Source organism: Chelonia mydas, chromosome 7, assembly GCF_015237465.2.
Source record: "Chelonia mydas isolate rCheMyd1 chromosome 7, rCheMyd1.pri.v2, whole genome shotgun sequence".
Classification (NCBI taxonomy): domain Eukaryota; kingdom Metazoa; phylum Chordata; order Testudines; family Cheloniidae; genus Chelonia; species Chelonia mydas.
This window is the reverse complement of record NC_057853.1, coordinates 46,576,972-46,596,672: the sequence shown is the minus strand read 5'-3', so window position 1 is coordinate 46,596,672 and position 19,701 is coordinate 46,576,972. Positions and strand designations below refer to the sequence as shown.

At 51.4% G+C, this 19,701-nt stretch overlaps 1 protein-coding gene across 4 annotated transcripts in view; it reads right to left on the bottom strand.

Annotated features, from left to right (window-relative positions):
• Positions 1 to 19,701, bottom strand: part of CACNA2D2 (calcium voltage-gated channel auxiliary subunit alpha2delta 2) — a 587,546-nt gene that overhangs the window by 450,029 nt on the left and 117,816 nt on the right. For all 4 annotated transcript variants that reach the window (XM_043550544.1, XM_037904941.2, XM_043550545.1 and 1 more), the window contains exon 3: positions 14,126 to 14,242. In XM_043550544.1, coding sequence (XP_043406479.1) covers positions 14,126 to 14,242 — 117 coding nt within the window. The remainder of the gene's footprint in view (positions 1 to 14,125; positions 14,243 to 19,701) is intronic.

Here is a 19,701-nt window from a genome sequence, read left to right as displayed (position 1 = left end):
AGATGGGGAAAAAAAGGGTTACTCACTTTCTCGTAACTGTTGTTCTTCGAGAGGTGTTGTTCATGTCCATTCCAGGCAGGTGTGTGCGCGCTGCGTGCATGCCAGCCGGAAGATTTTTCCCCTAGTAGCGTGTGTAAGGCCGGCCTGGGCACCCCCTGGAATGGCACCTTCATGGCGCCCAATATCGGGCCCTGCCGATCCCCCACCCCCTCAGTTCCTTCTTGCCGACTATTCCGACAGAGGGGTAGGAGGGTGGGTATTGGAATGGACATGAACACCACATCTCGAAGAACAACAGGTACGAGAAAGTGAGTAACCGTTTTTTCTTCTTCGAGTGATTGTTCATGTCCATTCCAAGCGGGTGATTCACAAGCTAGAGCTCAGGAGGTGGGGTCAGAGTTATCCACAGAAAAGAGCACGGCTCGCCCAAAAGCCGCATCGTCCCTTGACTGTTGTGTAATTGCACAGTGTGATGTAAATGTACGTATCGAGGACCACGTAGCTGCCCTGCAAATTTCCTGAATAGGAACTTGTGCCAGGAATGCTGCAGGAGGCGGCCTGGACCCTGGTAGAGTCAGCGGTTACCTGCGGAGTGGGCTCCTTTGCCAGGGTATAGCACTCCCTAATGCAGGACGTTATCCATGACGATATGCGTTGAGAGGATACCGGGAGGCCCTTCATTCTGTCTGCCTTGGCTTCAAAGAGTTGGACGGACTTCCGGAACGACTTCGTTCTCTCTATGTAGAAGGCTAAGGCCCTACGCACGTCCAGTGCGTGCAGCTTGCGCTCCCTATCAGAGGAGTGTGGCTTGGGATAAAACACTGGGAGGAAGATGTCCTGGGTCATGTGAAAATGGGAGATGACCTTCGGGAGAAAAGCCAGATGAGGCCTGAGCTGGACCTTATCCTTATGAAAAGCTGTGTAAGGGGGCTCAGGCGTGAGGGCCCTGAGCTCCGAAACCCGTCGAGCCAAGGTAATTGCCACGAGGAACGCAACCTTGAATGAGAGATATAACATGGAGCAGGTGGCCAGAGGTTCAAATGGCGTGCCTGTAAGCCTGGAGAGGACTAAATTGAGGTCCCAGGCAGGGACAGGCTGACATGTGTGTGGAAAGAGCCTGTCCAAACCCTTGAGAAAACGACTGACCATAGGGCTTGCAAAGACCATCTGAGCCTGGATGGAAGGCGGAGATAGCGGCCAAGTGGACTCTTATTGATGATCAGGACAAGTCTTGATGCTGTAGGTGAAGGAGATAGTCCAGTATAAACGGTATGGAGGCGAGGAGCAGTGACTGACTATGTTGCTCTGCCCAGATGGAAAACCTTTTCCACTTGGCCAGGTAAGTAGCCCTGGTGGAGGGCTTTCTACTACCCAGGAGGACTTGTCTGACCTGGTCCAAACAAGACAGCTCTGGGGCACTTAGCCATGGAGCATCCAGGCCGTAAGGTGGAGCGACTCCAGATTCGGGTGCTGGAGTCGGCCCTGGTCCTGCGTGATCAGGTCAGGGACCAGCGGTAAGGTGAGTGGGGCCGCTATGGACATTTCCAGGAGCGAGGTGAACCAGTGCTGACGCGGCCACGCCGGCGCTATTAGCATGACTCGGGCCCAGTCCCTGCGGATCTTGAGGAGCACCCTGTGGACTAGGGGGATGGGTGGGAAAGCATATAGCAAGCAGACCTCCCATGAAAGAAGGGAGGCGTCCCCGATGGACCCTGAGCCATGGTTTCTGAGGGAACAAAATGTCTGACATTTCCTGTTGCCCAGTGTGGCGAACAGGTCTATCTGGGAAGAGCCCCAGAACCGGAAGATTGAGCTCACCAAGTCCGGCCGAAGGGACCACTTGTGGCCATTGAAGGTCCGGCTGAGGCTGTCGGCCAGTGTGTTTCGCACCCCTGGGAGGTATGAAGCCTGCAGGTGGATCGAGTGCTTTATGCAGAAATCCCACAGTGCAAGGACTTCTCGGCACAGGGGAGAGGAGTGTGCACTCCCCTGTTTGTTGATATAAAACATCGCCAAGGTGTTGTCCGTGAGGATTGAAACACATGTGCCCGTTATGTGTGTTTTGAAAGCGTGGCAGGCCAGACACACTGCCCTCAGCTCTTTGACATTGATATGAAGAGTGACGTCCACCAGAGACCAGAGGCCTTGGGTCTTGAGGTCCCCTAGGTGAGCCCTCCCAATCCAGATCCGAGGCATCTGACACCAAGGTGAGCGAGGGCTGGCAAAAGGCACCCCTGCGCAAACCATTCAAGGGTCAAGCCAGTACCAGGTGGGGCAGGGTTACGACCCTGTCCAACGCATCTCAGGCTGGTCGGTACACCGACGCCAACCAAGACTGGAGTGGGTGCAGCCTTAGCCTAGCATGCTGCACCATGTATGTGCAGGAGGCCATGTGTCCCAGCAGCTTTAGACGGTTTCTTGCCGACGTCGTGGGGAACCGTCTGAGGCTCTGTATGATGTCCTTAAGTGAGCGAAACCTGGCCTCCAGGAGGTATGCCCTGGCTTGGGTAGAGTCCAGGACCGCGCCTATGCACTGGGGACAGAGTAGATTTCTCCTCGTTCAGGAGGAGACCTAAATAGAGGAAGGTCCTCCTTATAAACTCGACCTGAGCCTCCACCTGGTCTCTCGAGCGACCTTTGATCAGCCAGTCGTCGAGGTATGAAAAAACCTGTAACTGGCGCTTGCGCAGGAAAGCCACGACGACGGCCATGCATTTTGTGAATATTCAGGGGGCAGTCGACTGTCCGAATGGGAGGACGGCAAACTGGTAGTGGCCTCTGTTCACCACGAATCTGAGGTAGTGTCTGTGATGTGGGACTATTGCGATACGAAAATACGCGTCCTTCAAGTCCAGGGTGGCGTACCAGTCTCCTGGATCCAGTGAGGGGATAATGGAGGTTAGTGAGACCATGCGAAACTTGAGTTTCTTTACGTACTTGTTGAGCTGTCGCAGGTCCAGTATGGGTCTGAGGCCCCTCTTGGCCTTCAATATGAGGAAATACCGGGAGTAAAAACCCTTGCCCCTTAGCTCCTGAGGAGCCTCCTCCACTGCCCCTACCGAGAGGAGGGACTGCGCCTCTTGAATTAGAAGCTGCTCGTGAGAGGTGTCCCTGAAGAGGGTCCGGGAAGGGGGTTGGGGGGGATACAGAATTGGATGGAATATCCCTTCTCTACCGTGCAGAGCACCCATCGGTCTGAAGTAATTCGAGATCAGGCACAGTAAAAAGGGGATAGACGGGACGAGAAAGTAAGATGGGAAGGATCCAAAGGTCGTACTGGCAAGCCGTCCTCAACCGTACCCTCAAAAGGGTGGCCTAGAGCCCGGTGGGACCCTGGGCTGGCCCGAGCTTTGTCCAGAGGGAGGGCGTTACCTCCTCTGAGTGCTCCTGTTCTGCCTACGCGGAGTGTCCTGGCGGTTTTGGGGTTGGTAAGAACGAGGGGCAGGTTGAGGCCTAAAATGTCTGCACTGGGTAGCAGGCGTGTGAAGCTCCAGAGAATGAAGGGTAGCCCTCAAGTCCTTCAAGCTGTGAAGTCTCTTATCCATCTTCTCGGAGAAGAGAGCTACACCCTCAAAGGGAAGGTCTTGAATGGTCTGCTGGATCTCGTGGGGAAGACCAGAGACCTGTAGCCAGGAGCCTCTCCTCATAACCACCCATGTGGCCAAAGTGGGGGAGGCCGCATCCGCTACATCCAAGGCCGCTTGCAAAGATGCTCGGGAGACCAGTTTCTCCTCCTCCACAAGCGCAGACAACTCCCCCCCCAAACTTCTTGGGGCAGAAGTTCTGTAAACTTAGCCATAGATGACCAGCTGTTATGCCCGTAGCGGCTTACTATGGCCTGCTGATTGGCTATACGAAGTTGCAGGCCTGCTGTCAAGTAGACCTTCCGGCCAAACAGGTCCAGCTTCTTGGCATCCCTGTTTTTAGGGGTGGATCCTTGAAACCCTTGACATTCTCTCTGATTGGCCGCGTCGACCACCAAAGAGTCCGGAGGAGGGTGGGTGTAAAGATGTTCATACCCTCTAGAGGGAACAAAGTAGCAGCGCTCGGATTTCTTGGCCGTAGGTGCCAGAGAAGCAGGAGTTTGCCACAAGTTCTTAGATGTTTCGGTTATCGACTTGATAAATGGCATTGCAACTCTGGAAGGGCTGGAGGGAGCCAGGATGTCTATGACAGGGTCTTAATCCTCTTCCACCTCCTCTGCCTGAATCCCCAGGCTTTGGGCGGCCCACCTCAAAAGCTGTTGAAGAACCTGGTTGTCCTCCAAAGCTGGGGCCATCAAAGTCCCCACGACCGCTTCATCGGGTGAGGACGAGGAAGAGAGAACAAGAGGTGGGCCCAGTTCACTGCCTTCGGCCCCCGCGGGGTCCCTCAGCACGCAGTACTCGGGCTGTGGAGCTGATATTGATGAACTCTGCGCTGCAGCTGGTGCCGGGGCAGATAAATCCGGTGGGACCAAGACCGTCAGGGTCGGTAGGGACGGAGCTGAGGTTGCACTGGTGCCATCACCTGGAGAGCTGGTGCCGGAGCTGGCTGAGGTATCGGTGCCGAAACCACATGAGTCGGTGAGGCCACTCCGCCCGAGGGCGGAGCTGTCATCAGCGGTGCCAGGGCTGACAGTGGCACGAACGACACCAAGAACACCGACACCGTTCTGGAGCACGGACCATGGACTTGACCCTGGCTCTGAAGGTACGCCCAGGGTGTCCAGAAGGGCCATTGAGCAGGTGGTTGCCACTATTGCTGCCACGGTGCCGGGTATGGTTGGTGACTGCGCCGGGACCTGGACCTTCTGCTCCACGATCTGCTAGATCGAGCTGAGTCTACCTCCGACTCCGAGGTCTCCGAATAAGACGACCACGGAAGAGCAGTCCCCTGGGTCGCCAACGAACAACAACTCGATTCCCAGGAGTGGTGCGCTTCCTGCGTCTGTGCAGGCGGTGCCAGAGATGGAGAATGACGGGCCATCATGGTTGGCTTATCCCTGGAGTGGAACAGGGAGCGTGTGGTCACCGAAGATTTGTCCCTCCTTTGGGGGGAGGACGGCACCGGGAGGCACATCAGGTCCGTTGCCGCCTCGAACACCTCCAGCGTTGATGGTGGTTGTATGTCCACCAGATGGTCCGGGGACCGAGGAGGGTTTGGACTTGACTGGACCCCGGCCGGGGCAGGAGTCGACAAAACCTTGGGCGGAAACGAGGCAGAGGCGGTCTGTCCCGAGCCACTCGCGGACGGCGCTGGCCCCTTAGGCTTCAAGGGAGGTGATCGGTCCCTCTCCGGCCTCTTCTTCTTTACCGGCACCGGAGATGGAGAATGGTGCTGAACTGAGGCCAACGCCCTATGGCCCGAGTAGTGGTGGTGCCGGTGGGCTTTAGAGTCCTTAGCCAGGCCTGTTTTGGCACTGTTGGCACCGGAGCGCTGCGCACCGAAGAGGACGTGCTTGGTGCAGGGTCGTTGGGTCCCTAGTCAGATTGCGGTCTCAGAGCCACCTCCATGAGTAAGAGTTTTAGTCTCTGCTCTCTGTCCTTAAGGGTTCTTGGGCGGAAACCCTTGCAAACACTTGTCCTTTTGGTGAGTCTCACCAAGGCACCACAGGCAAGATGAGTGAGCATCACTCTTGGGCATAAACTTTCCACAGGACTCACAGAGTTTAAACCCCAGAGACCTGGGCATACCCCCAAAGGGGAAACGAACTATCTAACAAACCACTACTAACTATATGAAAAGTACAACTATAGAGAATAACTGTTTACACTAAGAACAAAGACACTGCTAAGGCACTTGCTGTAAGAGCGAGCAAAGTTCCAGCTAGCCATCACGGGCGGTAAGAAGGAACTGAGGGGGTGGGGGGTCAGTGGGGCCCGATATTGGGCACCATGAAGGCGCCACTCCAGGGGGTGCCCAGGCAGACCCTACGGACGCTGCTAGGGGAAAAATCTTCCAGCTGTCTTGCACGTGGCACGCGCACACCTGCTTGGAATGGACATGAACAATCACTCAAAGAAGAACTCAGACATGCCACTGGGAAGAGGGGGGAGAATACTTTTTATGAGTACTAATTCACTATGATACCCGGTCCTCCATATCACACGCCTCCAGAAGCGAGAGAGGAACAACGCTACAGGCAATTAGCATGGAGAGCAACAGGACAAAGAGAGAAGCAGCTCCTGACACAGCTCAGTGGCTTTCGCTGGAGGAGGAAGGGCAGTCCTGTTCCGAACTGGATTAGCCTAGCCCATTGTGCCATAATACCACCCTCAGCACAAACATTGCTGTCACAAGTCAGATAGTTCACCACTGGAGAGATTTAACTGCTTGCAGTGACAGTGCCATAAGACTTACTTGGGGGGGGGGAGGGGGTGTGACCACTCTGAATGGAGCCGAGGAACACTTTGTTGCATGCCAATCTTTGCAAGTCTTCAGACAAGGGAAACCTTTCACTCTCCCTATCAGGGAGCTGAAGGACTGATAAAGACTCATTACCCAATACCTGTAAGGGAAATCTCATGGCTATCAGAAAGAAAAGGAGTACTTGTGGCACCTTAGAGACTAACAAATGTATTTGTTAGTCTCTAACATGCCACAAGTACTCCTTTTCTTTTTGCGAATACAGACTAACATGGCTGCTACTCTGAAACATGGCATCAGAGCTGTTAAAGGGATAAACCTGTCCAATTAAATCCCCTCTGCATGCATGATATATGCTAGATGCAGATTGAGCCCGAGACAACTCCCAGTGGAATAGAACCAGACAGTATACACCAGGGCTAAGAGCATCAGAGGATGAGCTGCCAACCCTACAAGCACCCTGACCAACCAGCTACCATCCCTGGAAAGCCCCCTAATGCAAGGTTCTATAACAACACACCACACTCCTACAGTGCCTTCCCTCCCAGGATTCAAAACACTTTATAAGCATTAATTGCACTACCATGCAAAGCAGATGAGTAATGATATGCTGATGGGGAGACTGAGGCACAAAAAGTTAAGTACGTTGCCCAATTTCTCCAAGTCTCTTGGGTGAAGCCAGGTCCCCAGATGCCTGGTCACATGCTGACACCATTAAGATGCTGTCCCCTTTCTCATGCACTGCACAGCCGGTGCTCTCAAGCACCATCTTTGGAACTGGAGCCAGGGGAGAAGGGAAACATATTCCTCAGTAATAGAAGCTCCTGCAGCAACACTCCCAGGAAATCTCTTCAAGGAGACCTGCAACAGTGTTTAAAATAAAAGTAGACCCCTAGAGCTTTGCTCCTGCTGCTTGTGTTTTGCCTTAGGGTGATGTGGAAGGCCACGCCTGATCTTCCCTGCCTTTGCTGGAGGACAATTTGGGGATCTTCTAGGATGTACACAGTGAGCTCTTGCGTCTTAACTGAAGGGACAGGACTGTTGAATCTTTACCAAAGATGTCCTTTCACCAGAGCGTTCATCAAGCATTAGAGATAAGTAGGTGTTAACTAAACCCAGGGTTCATCCACACAGGTCAGCAGCTGGTGAGACGGAAAGTGAAAACAAGCATGGAATTGTGATGGGGGAGAAAGGAGAGAGAATAAGCTCACAGGAATTGGAAAGAGCAGAGGACCCATTCAACTTGCGGCTCCTGGGCAGTGCCGACTACAACACCTCACTCACGGGGCTACAGGAAACAAACAGATCTCCACCATAAGGCAGCTTAAACTTTTCTACTTTGCCACCAGAATTTGTGCAGACAGAGAAATACAGCCTCAACTGCCCACCCTTCAGGCCTGTGCAAAGACCCTGGGCAGGCAGTCCAACGGGTGGAGAGAGAAAGAGGCTGGCTTCAGCACTGAACTCCGCTCCCAGCGTCTTGCCCCCAGGAGTTCAAATCTAAGAACTACCAGGCAGAGTGACCCAGCTGAACCCGGCTGCCAGGCTGGATTGTGAAGAAACAGGCAATTGCTAAAGGAGCTAGGACCTGGACGTCCTAGGGTCTGTTCGTTCTGGTCTCCATCTCCCATTCCCAGCATTCCAGGTTATCCATACTCCCTGATGTTGTTTATCTGTATCTTATTTTATTGTATCAGATAGACTCCTTTCAGAGAAGAAGAAAGAACACCAACACAGCCAGGACTGTTGAGGCAAGTCATGGTGTATAAATAACTCAGCATAGCCCGCAGTAAGCAATGGGATGTACAGCTATCATGAGGCAAAGCAAATCATCTGTGGCTAAACCTCTGAAATGGGAACCAATCAGCAGTCGAATTAGCCTTCAGAGGTCTGCATGGGAAAAGCCCAAAATGAAACCCAGGAGCGAAGCTTTCCATCCCGCCCCTAACACCTAAGAATGTGGGGAAAAATCAGATCCAGATACTAACTCCGCACACAGCTCCTATCCCTTGCTGATTACAAGAAAAAAAAGCAGTCATGGGACATTCATGGCCCTGAGGGGAGACAATGCCCTGTTTTACCACACTGAGTCCAGCGGAGCTAATCAGCAACAGTGATTTTTGCACTTGTGTTTGACTTTAGTTACAGAGACATGCTCCGAGAAACTGCTCAGCAAACAGAGAAAAGGACACTGCTGCCACAGCCCTGGGACCAGATTCTCATCTCCCCTACACTGGGATCAGCTGGGATAACACCATGGTATTCAGGGGGAGAGTGACATGGTGGGAATTGGGTGCATTGAGTTCCAGAAGCTCCCGCCCATGGAAAGCGCAGCCTCCCATGTTTCAGGGAGTGACCCTGGCAAAAGGATCATGTCTATTGCTGCAATTAAGAAATATTTCCCCTGTGCCACTTAACACCTCTGGAAAATGTCAGTGGCGTATCAGCTGTTTGCACTGATGCTTTCTGAAATCCGACATCAGCTCAAACCACAACCCCTGCTGCCCTCCTCCCTTTGCTGTGCTGCAGCTTGGCATTTACAGAGCTGGTTAGGAAGAGAGTCTGGGCTGAGTGGAGCACATCAGTGGCAGACAGCCGCAGTGAGCAGGTGGAAGAAGCCATGAAAGTGGCATGAACAGCATAACACGAAGCAATTACTACTCCGATCTGCACATCCAGGTAGCAAGCGAAAGCACATGCAGGAAATAGCAAACCTCTGCCTTAACTGTTGTGCTGGGTCCCTTCCTTCCCAGTCTGCCATGGTCATCTGCTCCTCCTGACCCCAGGGCACTTGCCGCCCTGGAGAGTGGCTAATCATGGGCATGGGAAGTAACACACAACAGGCCCAGAAGGGAGGGAGAAGAATCCAGCAGCAATACCACTGAAGGAGATTACACTTCCAAGAAGTAGAACCACCCAAATTTATCCACAGCCAATAATAAAAAAAAAATCAGGTCCATTTAGTCAAGTTTATTTTTCTCCCAAACTCTTCTGCAGGCAGCGATTACACAGCAGCAGCACCATTATAATACAGTACATCTAGGCAGCATCTCCTGTACTTGTGCAATACACAAAGCAGCATGAAGATTTCAGAAAGAGCAACAATGCAGACGTGGGGAAGGGGGACCCAGCTTCCCCCTCCCCCCATCTCTCCTTCATCCTTCTATAAAATCTGCTGTCTCCGGGGTCCTCATCAATCATGGATTCCCTTGGGGCTCCCCGACTCACAAAAGTCACCCCACTAACTTCAGCAGGGCTTCCTGTTTGAGTGGCAACAGCAAGATCCAGCCTTTGGCCCTGTGCATCAGAGGCCACTGCAGCTGCAGCCTGGAACACCCGAGCCTGTTTGCTGACACTGGATTCTTCACTGCCACCTCATCTGTGTGGAACTAGCGCTTTCTGCCCCGCCCAGCGAGCGCCTTAACACAGCGGGTTGGTGCTCTCCAGAGATGGGCTGGGCGCAATAGAAACATGTTAACTCAGGTTAAAAAAACACCACCAGTGAATGGAGCAGGGAGGGAGGCAATGCCAGCCAGCCCTCTCCTTCCAGCCAGGCACTCACTGCCCTCCGCAGGCATTCAGAATGCCAGGCTCATGAAGATGGAGGCTACGTTGCTTTTTTTCTTATTTCCAGCTCACCCTCCCTTCCTGGAGCATGGGGAAGCAGGGAGCAGCAGAGCGATGGCCACGGAGCTCGGGAGCACAGTGCTGGCTTCTACAGTGACTCAGAACATATGAAGGGGGCATTTCTCTCCCTCTATGGTTCCAGCAAAGGGCGGTGTGGGGAGGGAGTAGTGCTGAGGTTTGGGTCAGGAGAGAGGAGAATATACAGGGGGTGCGGGCTGTGACTTTTGAACAATGGGGTGGGGGGACAGCAGCCATGGGAGGGGCTTCTCATCACTGGAGGCCCTGTCTGCCTTTCCCTACCTGGGCCAGAGCAGACACGAAGGGGAGGATGTAGCAGTAGCGGCTAACGCTGGGGGGACTGGTAAGTAAACCCTGCAGAAGCTGTACTGGGGGCGGGCTGAGGCCTAACACTGAGCTCTGGTAACCTCACTAGAGCTGTACGTAAAGCCTCAGAACAAGCGCCCAAAGCACAAGACATAATAAACAGGTCAGTTCCCTTGACAAATTCCCCGAAGGCAGCCCATGGCACAAGCCTTCCTGCAAGCGCACAGACGTGAGAAGGGACTTGAGTGACAGAAGGGGGGAAAAGAGGGGAGACCTGGAAAAAAAACATCCACAGAAGAAGAGAATCCCAAGAAAAAAATAAGTTTGGTAAATCACTGACAAGAGACGCAGAGAAATTCTGGACTCAAGAGCTTGTCAAGCCATGAGCAAAGCAACTGTAATTCCCAACAGAAGGGTCAAAGGTGCAGTCGGGGCATAACTGGGATATTAACTCACCATCATTTGGCAGTTGCTGACACCTTGACCCTTTTGCAAAGGTTGGGGGGGGGGGGGGGGGGGTCATATTTCCTGGGTAGAACCAGGGCAACTGTTGGTCCAGGCCAAAAAGCACCACAGAAGTTTGAATTTGATGCAGGAAAGCAATCAGAGCCATCCATATTTTTTCCCTATAACTGATCTGATGTGACACACTGGCTAAGTATGTTGTGTCCTCTAGTGTCAGTCAACTAGGATACAAGCCTACTACAGCTACTAGCAGAGTTACTCTATTAGCTCAAGGTAGAGGGCTGTGCTTTTGGGATTGAAGGCCAAGGATTCCATCCCTGCTGATGACACCAGGAAGCAAGCGGAATGGTGATTGTAGGGCCTAAGAAAGGATACAATAAGAGAGTTAACACAGGGCTGGGTTGGTGTGAAAGGGGCTTCCCCTGGACAACAGGCACTGGGGACAGAGGCAGCTCCATACTGATTTCATGCTTATGGCTGGGGAGCAGGGTAGGCCAGCAAGAAGTCTCCTGGTATCTGGCAGAGTGCACTAACCCCACAGACCTCGTGGGAACAAGAAAGGAGTGTTGCAGAGAGATCCTGTTAGGAATTTTCCTGTCTCATGAGGAAACAGACAGAATGGTCCAATGTAGAGAGGAAGAGCAGTAGCTAAGTGCCCAGCCTTGCAGCTCTGCTTTACTGAGAGAAGCAATCACTCTCCTTCCCCCACATTACTCTGAAATGCACATGGGAAATAAGAATGCCTGTGATCGCCACACCCCTGCTGCAGCCATACGGCTGTGTCAAGCCACTGCCACCAAAAGTCAGCACCGAGTGTGGTTTCTTGTGTTTAATTTTTGTTTCTATAGGGGAAGCAGGGGGGACTGTAAATATTATTAATAAACACTCTGGACACAGCTTAACTTCCTTTAATCAGGATGCATTAATGTTTTGCTTTGAAATTGGGAACAGCAGGCTCTTTGATGAATAGGCTGAATCATCGTCTAATTTGAATGTGACTCCTATGCAGTGCCTGTGCAGCGTGCTGAAAGGCTAGCTAGTATCTTCCTCCAGAAACCCTGCTCACTGAGAGACGTCCTACACCTCCTACAGCAACAATACAAAGTGGGGAGGGGACTACTTTTCCAGCGGTGGAAGCATACAGGTGCCACAAAAATTGTGCTACATAAGGCCTGATGCCCCCTCCCACTCTCACTGATACACGTCAGTCACACTTGACTCAGCTGCTGAAAAAAAACATTTAAGGAAAATCATCATTGCTCCCATGAGTCACGGGGGGAAGAGAAATGTCTCAGAGAGATGATTCAACTGGAAGGAGAGCGGAGGCAGAAGAAAACATAGGTTGGAGAGGAGGAAAAACTTCCTGGTAGGGAGAAGCTGTGTAAGGTTTTGTCTACACTAGCACTTTTGTCAGCAAAATTTTTGTCCATCGGGGGTACGGACAACGCTATGTCCATGGGAGACCTTACAGTGGCACAGCTGTAGTGGTACAGCTGCGTCACTGTAAGGTCTGTAGTGTAGAGACAGCCTTAGGCTGTGGCAGAGGCTCCCAAAGGAAGTGGAGGGAGAGCTCTGGCTTAGATCCTGGCCCCTTTGGCACTGTACAGTCCCTCTCCCTGCCAGTGCAGGACTGAAGGAGCCAAAAAGGCAATAGAATCTAGGGATGGGGGAAACCTATCACCAATCTGGGAGGAGAGACCAGGAGCACCTACTAAAATGTTATAATTGAGGTGTATGGACATTCAAACCGGCTTGATGAGAGATGAACCACCCAGGGTCTCATTCTGAAAATGCATGCTTCATAAGACTCTCTCAGCCCTGGATAAATACGAGTCACCTCACCATGCTGGGCTACTGAACTGGGGGCTCTTATCACAGACTGGCCAACGCCAGAGATAGAATCAAGCTGGAAGACAACTGAGATTAAGTCCATCTGGCACCACATAGGCCGCATCTAGTCTGACCTTAGCAACAGGAGATGCACAGCCGCCTTTCAGAACTGCCTGTGAACCAGAACAGGGGACAAGAAGGAGGGAGTGACTGACCCCACAGACATATTTACACTGTGCTGTAAAGCTCCCAGCACCATTCCCCATTATAAGCAATTCCCCGGGGAGTTCTATCCTATTCTACTCTTATTCCATGCTCATCACAGTAGGATCTGAGCATCTTCCACCAGTGCATTAAGCATCAGGACTAACACTGTCACAGGCTTAGAAATAGGCCTTGCACTTTGAGCAGAAGTGAGGATTGGGATGGAGCAAGAAATGTGTCATTAGACAGATGGAGGTGGAAAGACTGGGATACTTCATGTGTCACGGCACAAAAGCAAATAAATTTAAAAAAAAAACAATTTGGGGTGGTCCTTAGTTGCTGTAGGAGTTCATTCCACAGTCTGGGACCGGCCCCCAAGAAAGCTCCGTCTCTTGTTCTCTTATTAAGGCACAGAGACTTTGTATTTAACATTACATAACACAGCAATGAAAGCCTGCTCCAAACAGCTACGGCGTGGTCTTTCCCTGCAGTCCAGCCCCCCTCCTACCAAGATGAAGGGTAACCTTTGATCTCTCCATCTGCACCCACACATCCTTACACGACACCTCATCCATCGCCCCTGGTTAACTCAGTTGCATGCCCGGTTAGGCCAGTGTTGCCACTTGAACTGTGCTCCCAGGTGCAGAACTTCACCACACACAAAGTTTCATAAAATCAAGCACTCCAGAGGAAGCGACAGTTCCAGTAAATGAAACAGCTTTATGGCAGCACGATCAGGTTATCTTGCTCCAGCACTAATGAAATGAGCTCACTCAAAGAGAAAATGACACAAAATGGGAAGTGAGATTGGAAACTTACACGGATGCCCAAGGGGACAACTCACACGCTTATATCACAGGCTATGCGCACTGTCCATCCGGGCCATCGGACACAGGCATGCAAGCATTTCAGGTTGCAGCCTCTTAAAGAGCCAAAGCTATCTCTCGGTATCACTTTTTGTAAGTTGTGCTACGGAATTGAGGTACTTTCCCCCGTTCAGTAGCTGGGGAGAATACACTGGCAAGGTTCAGAAGCCAACGTCTCTAACTATAGCAGCACATGTAGCAGTTATCCCGAGACTAAGGACGACACTTTACTTGAAAAGTCCCCTATGCTGGAGAGTTGCTGAAATTTACCAACCCATGCGCCTTCCACACCCTTTCAGAAATATTCACGTTAAGATATGCAAACCCTAAGAGATGCAATGCCTAGGAGAGAGCACGTCACCATGTTCTGCTGGCAAGGTCACACCATTCTGCCAGGATCATCCCGTCCCGCAGACCCCAAACACACCACAAGAGACCAATGAACCAGGCAGGCCCCTTACCTTTAAAGCCCGGACTTTCTTAGCCAACAGGCTCTCAATGTCTCCCGACACTTTCTCCACTAATTTCTTGGGGACGTTCTCCTTGACCTCGAACAGGTTCCTGTTGTCATTGTAGATCTAGTAAGGGGAATAAAAAGAAGAGAGACGGTCACCATTACATAAAGACATGAGAAACACAGATACCCCAGCCCTACAGTGCCAAGGGATTGTACTGCATGGGTAAGACAGGGGCTGTGGGATTTGGAAGTTGGGAGGCTTAGCACGCAAGGAAAGTGTGCACAAGGGTATGGTCTGAAGCTCATCCCTCTGGGCTTTCTAGCTTCCTCTCTTCTCCAGCAGAGACATCAAGGGCCTCTCCTTCCCCAAGGCCTGAGACATCCCAGTGCAATGGCCACCCATCCCTCTGGTGACCCAAATGTGCAATGCAGTCAAGGCCTCCCCAATTTTTTCACCCATTTTTCAGTGTCTAAATGATGTCCCCAGACCCCAGTCACAATCCACACTCCAGATCTTACTTGCCAGACCAGGCAACTGCAAGAAGAGCTCACTGCCATCCCCCACGGCCAATAGTTCAATAGACACATGGGCTGACAGCAGATGGTACATAGCACCGCTGCCCAGTGCCAAATCAGCAGGGGGCAGAAGGGAGGTTAGCCAGCCAGATCGGACTGAAACTGGGATAAAACGTAGGACTTCCCCAGTAAACCCAGCATTTGGCCTACCTGCGCTGGAGAAGGGAGAGAGAGAAGTTGCCCAGTGGTGAAGGCAAAAAAAGTCCTGATACAATTAGCTACTCATTTGGGTTTCTAAAGTTTGCAGCCTTACTCCTGTGGCATGCTCTTTCACATGAATGGAAACCACCCTACCTAAGCACATTCAGCCCTGAGGAAACCCCACTGCATTTCCAGTGGAGCCACTCTGGGGATTGATCTGTCCCACCAGCCAGAAGCTGATGCTAGAACAATCAGTGAAATTGTTAATAACCACACTGACATGGGCAGCATTAGGCTTCAGAGTTAACAACTCCCATTCATCTCCACAATGAGGGGAGGAGGCTTTAATTATCCAGGAAACATGGGAGATCCCAGCAATCCGTAGGGTGACTAACTCCACTACAGCAGGAGGAAGTTCCATGAATGACAATTTCCAGTACCACTGATAACAGGGTACTGACTTTCATTTCTACCAAAGTACCTACCCCTGGCCTCTGCCCAAGCCAGATAAAAAAATGCCCCCACTTTGTGACCTCCCCACATGGCACGCCATACCTCTTACCTCTCCTAATTAAGAGGCATCCTCCCACAAGCCTGTAAGCCCTAGGTCTCCCATTAGATGCATGTTAAACCAGAAAGCAGAAAATCACCCAAGTAAATCTGAATCCTTGGAGTTCACAGGCCACAAAGTCAGCATCATTGCTCAGGTGCACTGCTGAGCCTCTCATTCCCCTTGCCCCATGTACAAGACTGCAGGCTCTTTGGGGTAGGCAATTCTGTCTTCATAGAATCATAGAATATCAGGGTTGGAAGGGAGGTCATCTAGTCCAACCCCCTGCTCAAAGCAGGACCAATCCCTAACTAAATCATCCCAGTCAGGGCTTTGTCAAGCCTGACCTTAAAAACTTCTAAGGAAGGAGATTCCACCACCTCCCTAGGTAACGCATTCCAGTGTTTCACCACCCTCCTACTGAAAAAGTTTTTCCTAATATCCAACCTAAACCTCCTCCATTGCAACTTGAGACCATTACTCCTTGTTCTGTCATCGGCTACCACTGAGAACAGTCTAGAGCCATCCTCTTTGGAACCCCCTTTCAGGTAGTTGAAAGCAGCTATCAAATCCCCCCTCATTCTTCTCTTCCGCAGACTAAACAATCCCAGTTCCCTCAGCCTCTCCTCATAAGTCATGTGTTCCAGTCCCCTAATCATTTTTGTTGCCCTCTGCTGGACTCTTTCCAACTTTTCCACATCCTTCTTGTAGTGTGGGGCCCAAAACTGGACACTGTACTCCAGATGAGGCCTCACCAATGTTGAATAGAGGGGAACGATCACGTCCCTCGACCTGCTGGCAATGCTCCTACATATACATCCCAAAATGCCATTGGCCTTTTTGGCAACAAGGGCACACTGTTGACTCATATCCAGCTTCTCGTCCACTGTAACCCCTAGGTCCTTTTCTGCAGAACTGCTGCCGAGCCATTCGGTCCCTAGTCTGTAGCGGTGCATGGGATTCTTCTGTCCTAAGTGCAGGACTCTGCACTTGTCCTTGGTGAACCTCATTAGATTTCTTTTGGCCCAATCCTCTAATTTGTCTAGGTCACTCTGTATCCTATCCCTACCCTCCAGCGTATCTACCTCTCCTCCCAGTTTAGTGTCATCTGCAAACTTGCTGAGGGTGCAATCCACACCATCCTCCAGATCATTTATGAAGATATTGAACAAAATCGGCCCGAGGACCGACCCTTGGGGCACTCCACTTGATACCGGCTGCCAACTAGACATGGAGCCATTGATCACTACCTGTTGAGCCCGACAATCTAGCCAACTTTCTATCCACCTTACAGTCCATTCATCCAGCCCATACTTTTTTAACTTGCTGGCAAGAATACTGTGGGAGACCGTGTCAAAAGCTTTGCTAAAGTCAAGGAACAACACGTCCACCGCTTTCCCCTCATCCACAGAGCCAGTTATCTCGTCATAGAAGGCAATTAGATTAGTCAGGCATGACTTGTCCTTGGTGAATCCATGCTGCCTGTTCCTGATCACTTTCCTCTCCTCTAAGTGCTTCAGGATTGATTCCTTGAGGACCTGCTCCATGATTTTTCCAGGGACTGAGGTGAGGCTGACTGGCCTGTAGTTCCCAGGATCCTCCTTCTTCCCTTCTTTAAAGATAGGCATTACATTAGCCTTTTTCCAGTCGTCCGGGACTTCCCCCGATCGCCATGAGTTTTCAAAGATAATGGCCAATGGCTCTGCAATAACTTCTGCCAACTCCTTTAGCACTCTCGGATGCAGCGCATCCGGCCCCATGGACTTGTGCTCGTCCAGCTTTTCTAAATAGTCCTGAACCACTTCTTTCTCCACAGAGGGCTGGTTACCTCCTCCCCATGCTGTGCTGCCCAGTGCAGTAGTCTGGGAGCTGACCTTGTTCGTGAAGACAGAGGCAAAAAAAGCATTGAGTACATTAGCTTTTTCCACATCAACCTGCCACAAACCATCTAGCACACTTCGGGTGCTATAGAAACGATCACATGGAGTCTTCGCCTGTAGGGCATCAGTTCAAATCTAGATCTGATCAGTAGCAACAGTGACTATTCGAGGCATGGACTGTTTCTCACTATGTGTCTATATGGCGCCTAGCCCAAACGGGGCCTGACCTGAGATGGGCCTCTGGGCACTACTGTAATCCATCTGAGACGTCTGCGGTGGCTTGTGTGCAACAAGCTGGGAGTCTCAGCCCAGGTCCCTCCCCAGCAGACAAAACACATCACAAAAGTTACCAGACCTGGCCCAGCGTTGGCAGCCTCAGTGGAAAGATTAAGGATGGGCTGAGCCAGAAATGGGCTGTGCCTCTTCTCCGTTGAGGGGATAACACTATAACCAGCAGGAGCATTTGTAGTAATGCAGGCCTAGACCAGAGCAATGAAAACTGGTGCTTCAGGGCATGCCCGGGAGACAGGACGGTAGTGCTCTCTACGCACTGCACTACATCAGGGTTGGGTGAAGTGGGGCTCCACTTCCCAGAAGCTAGTGATGGGGTCAGGATCCCAGCAGACGGGCCAGTGCCCTGATCCAGCATGACAAACACTATGTACTTCTGCAAATTGGCAGGGGGTGAACTGGAGGGAGTTCGCGCTGCCACTGTTCAGGCAGCATTGTGCGTATAAACAGGGGGCTTCGTTCACCAGAGCGACCAGGCTGACACCTTTCACTGGGCACTCTGTTCTCTAAAGAGGCTGGAATGAGAACCCCTGTGCTGTACCAGCTCCACCAGCAGAAAACAAAGAACACGATTAATTAATTGGACAAACACCGGCTCCTGCACCAGGCCTAATGCAAGACAACTCCTATAATGGAATATGCCCGATGCTACGATTTAGGGACAGGGAAGGCCACCGAAGTATTACCCTCCTAAGGCAATCTTCAAAGTACCCCTACAAAACAGCCCAGCAGAAGGATACAGACACCAACCCCGTGGAAAAATTACTTCGATATTTCCATCCCCTCCACCCCTCCCCTGAAAATCTGAGCTGGAGTATCAAGCAGTTTCTCAGTGGACAACAAGCTCCTGATAACTTGAAGGCAGCTGGAGGTGAATTTAAAGTGTCTGAATACTGAATCCCACCTCCCACCTCCCCCCAGTGGCTGAGACAAATGGTTACAGACGCAGAGGCTGCATGTGGTGCTTTCTGAGGAAAAGATGCTGCTTCTCCCCTCGGACAGTCTATCCAGAGCTCCGTCAGGGTTAGCCCACAGGTTCCAGCCTTGTTTTCTCAGACCCTTGCTGTAATGGTCGTTCTGCCCAATGCCCCATTTCTGATGTGCCCAATTTCTCCTTTCTTCTGTGCTGCTGGTGCATTCCTGACAACAGCCACCTCATGCTGACCTTTCATCCAGAAATACCACGCCAGCACAAGGCTCTGCTCCCAGAACTTACGGGAGGGATACTGACATTCCCAAAAAGTCAGGGTTTCAAGCAAGTTACCCTGGGTGCCAGCTTTCCCTGCAAATGGAGTAACAAACTTCCTCCACCAATGTGCCTGTCAGCTGCATTCTAACTAGCAGGAGCAGCATGTTGAAATTTGCAAGACTCCCCTATTCTGAGCCTATCATAGAATCATAGAAGATGAGGGTTGGAAGAGACCTCAGGAGGTCATCTAGTCCAACCCCCTGCTCAAAGCAGGACCAATCCCCAACTAAATCATCCCAGCCAGGGCTTTGTCAAGCCTGACCTTAAAAACTTCTAAGGAGAGAGATTCCACCACCTCCCTAGGTAACGCATTCCAGTGTTTCACCACCCTCCTAGTGAAAAAGCTTTTCCTAATATCCATCCTAAACCTCCCCCACTGCAACTTGAGAAAATTCTTGTCAATTTCTTTATATTACCGGCTCACAAGAATGGGGCGGGTAGGCACAGGGAGTGGAAGTGTGCTCTGGCACCCCACAGAGCAGAGGCCCAGGGAGGTGGTTTGTTTGCCTCATCAATTGCAATCATATGCCCCTAAGGAATAGCCGGGGAGATCAGGAGACACCTCACTGGGTCTCCTCCTCTCTCAGGCTGAAGAGCCATGTAGTTCACAGGAAAGACAGGAGGGATCGCCCTAGAAACTAACCCCTCAGAGCCAGCTACTTCAATAAGTCTGTGCCTCTCAGGAACCCACTCACTTTGGCCCCGAAGTCATCCTATGTTCCATACCAATCTGGTGTCCCCACAGCTTTTATTGTTGGAAATTACTGACACTGGAAATAAAGATTAATGGATCTGGGGTAACAGAGAATTATTTACAATAAAAGGAGGCATCCCACAGACATTTTAAGTATCCTACATGAATAATCTGTGAGCGCCCCTCATTTCAGGTCCTT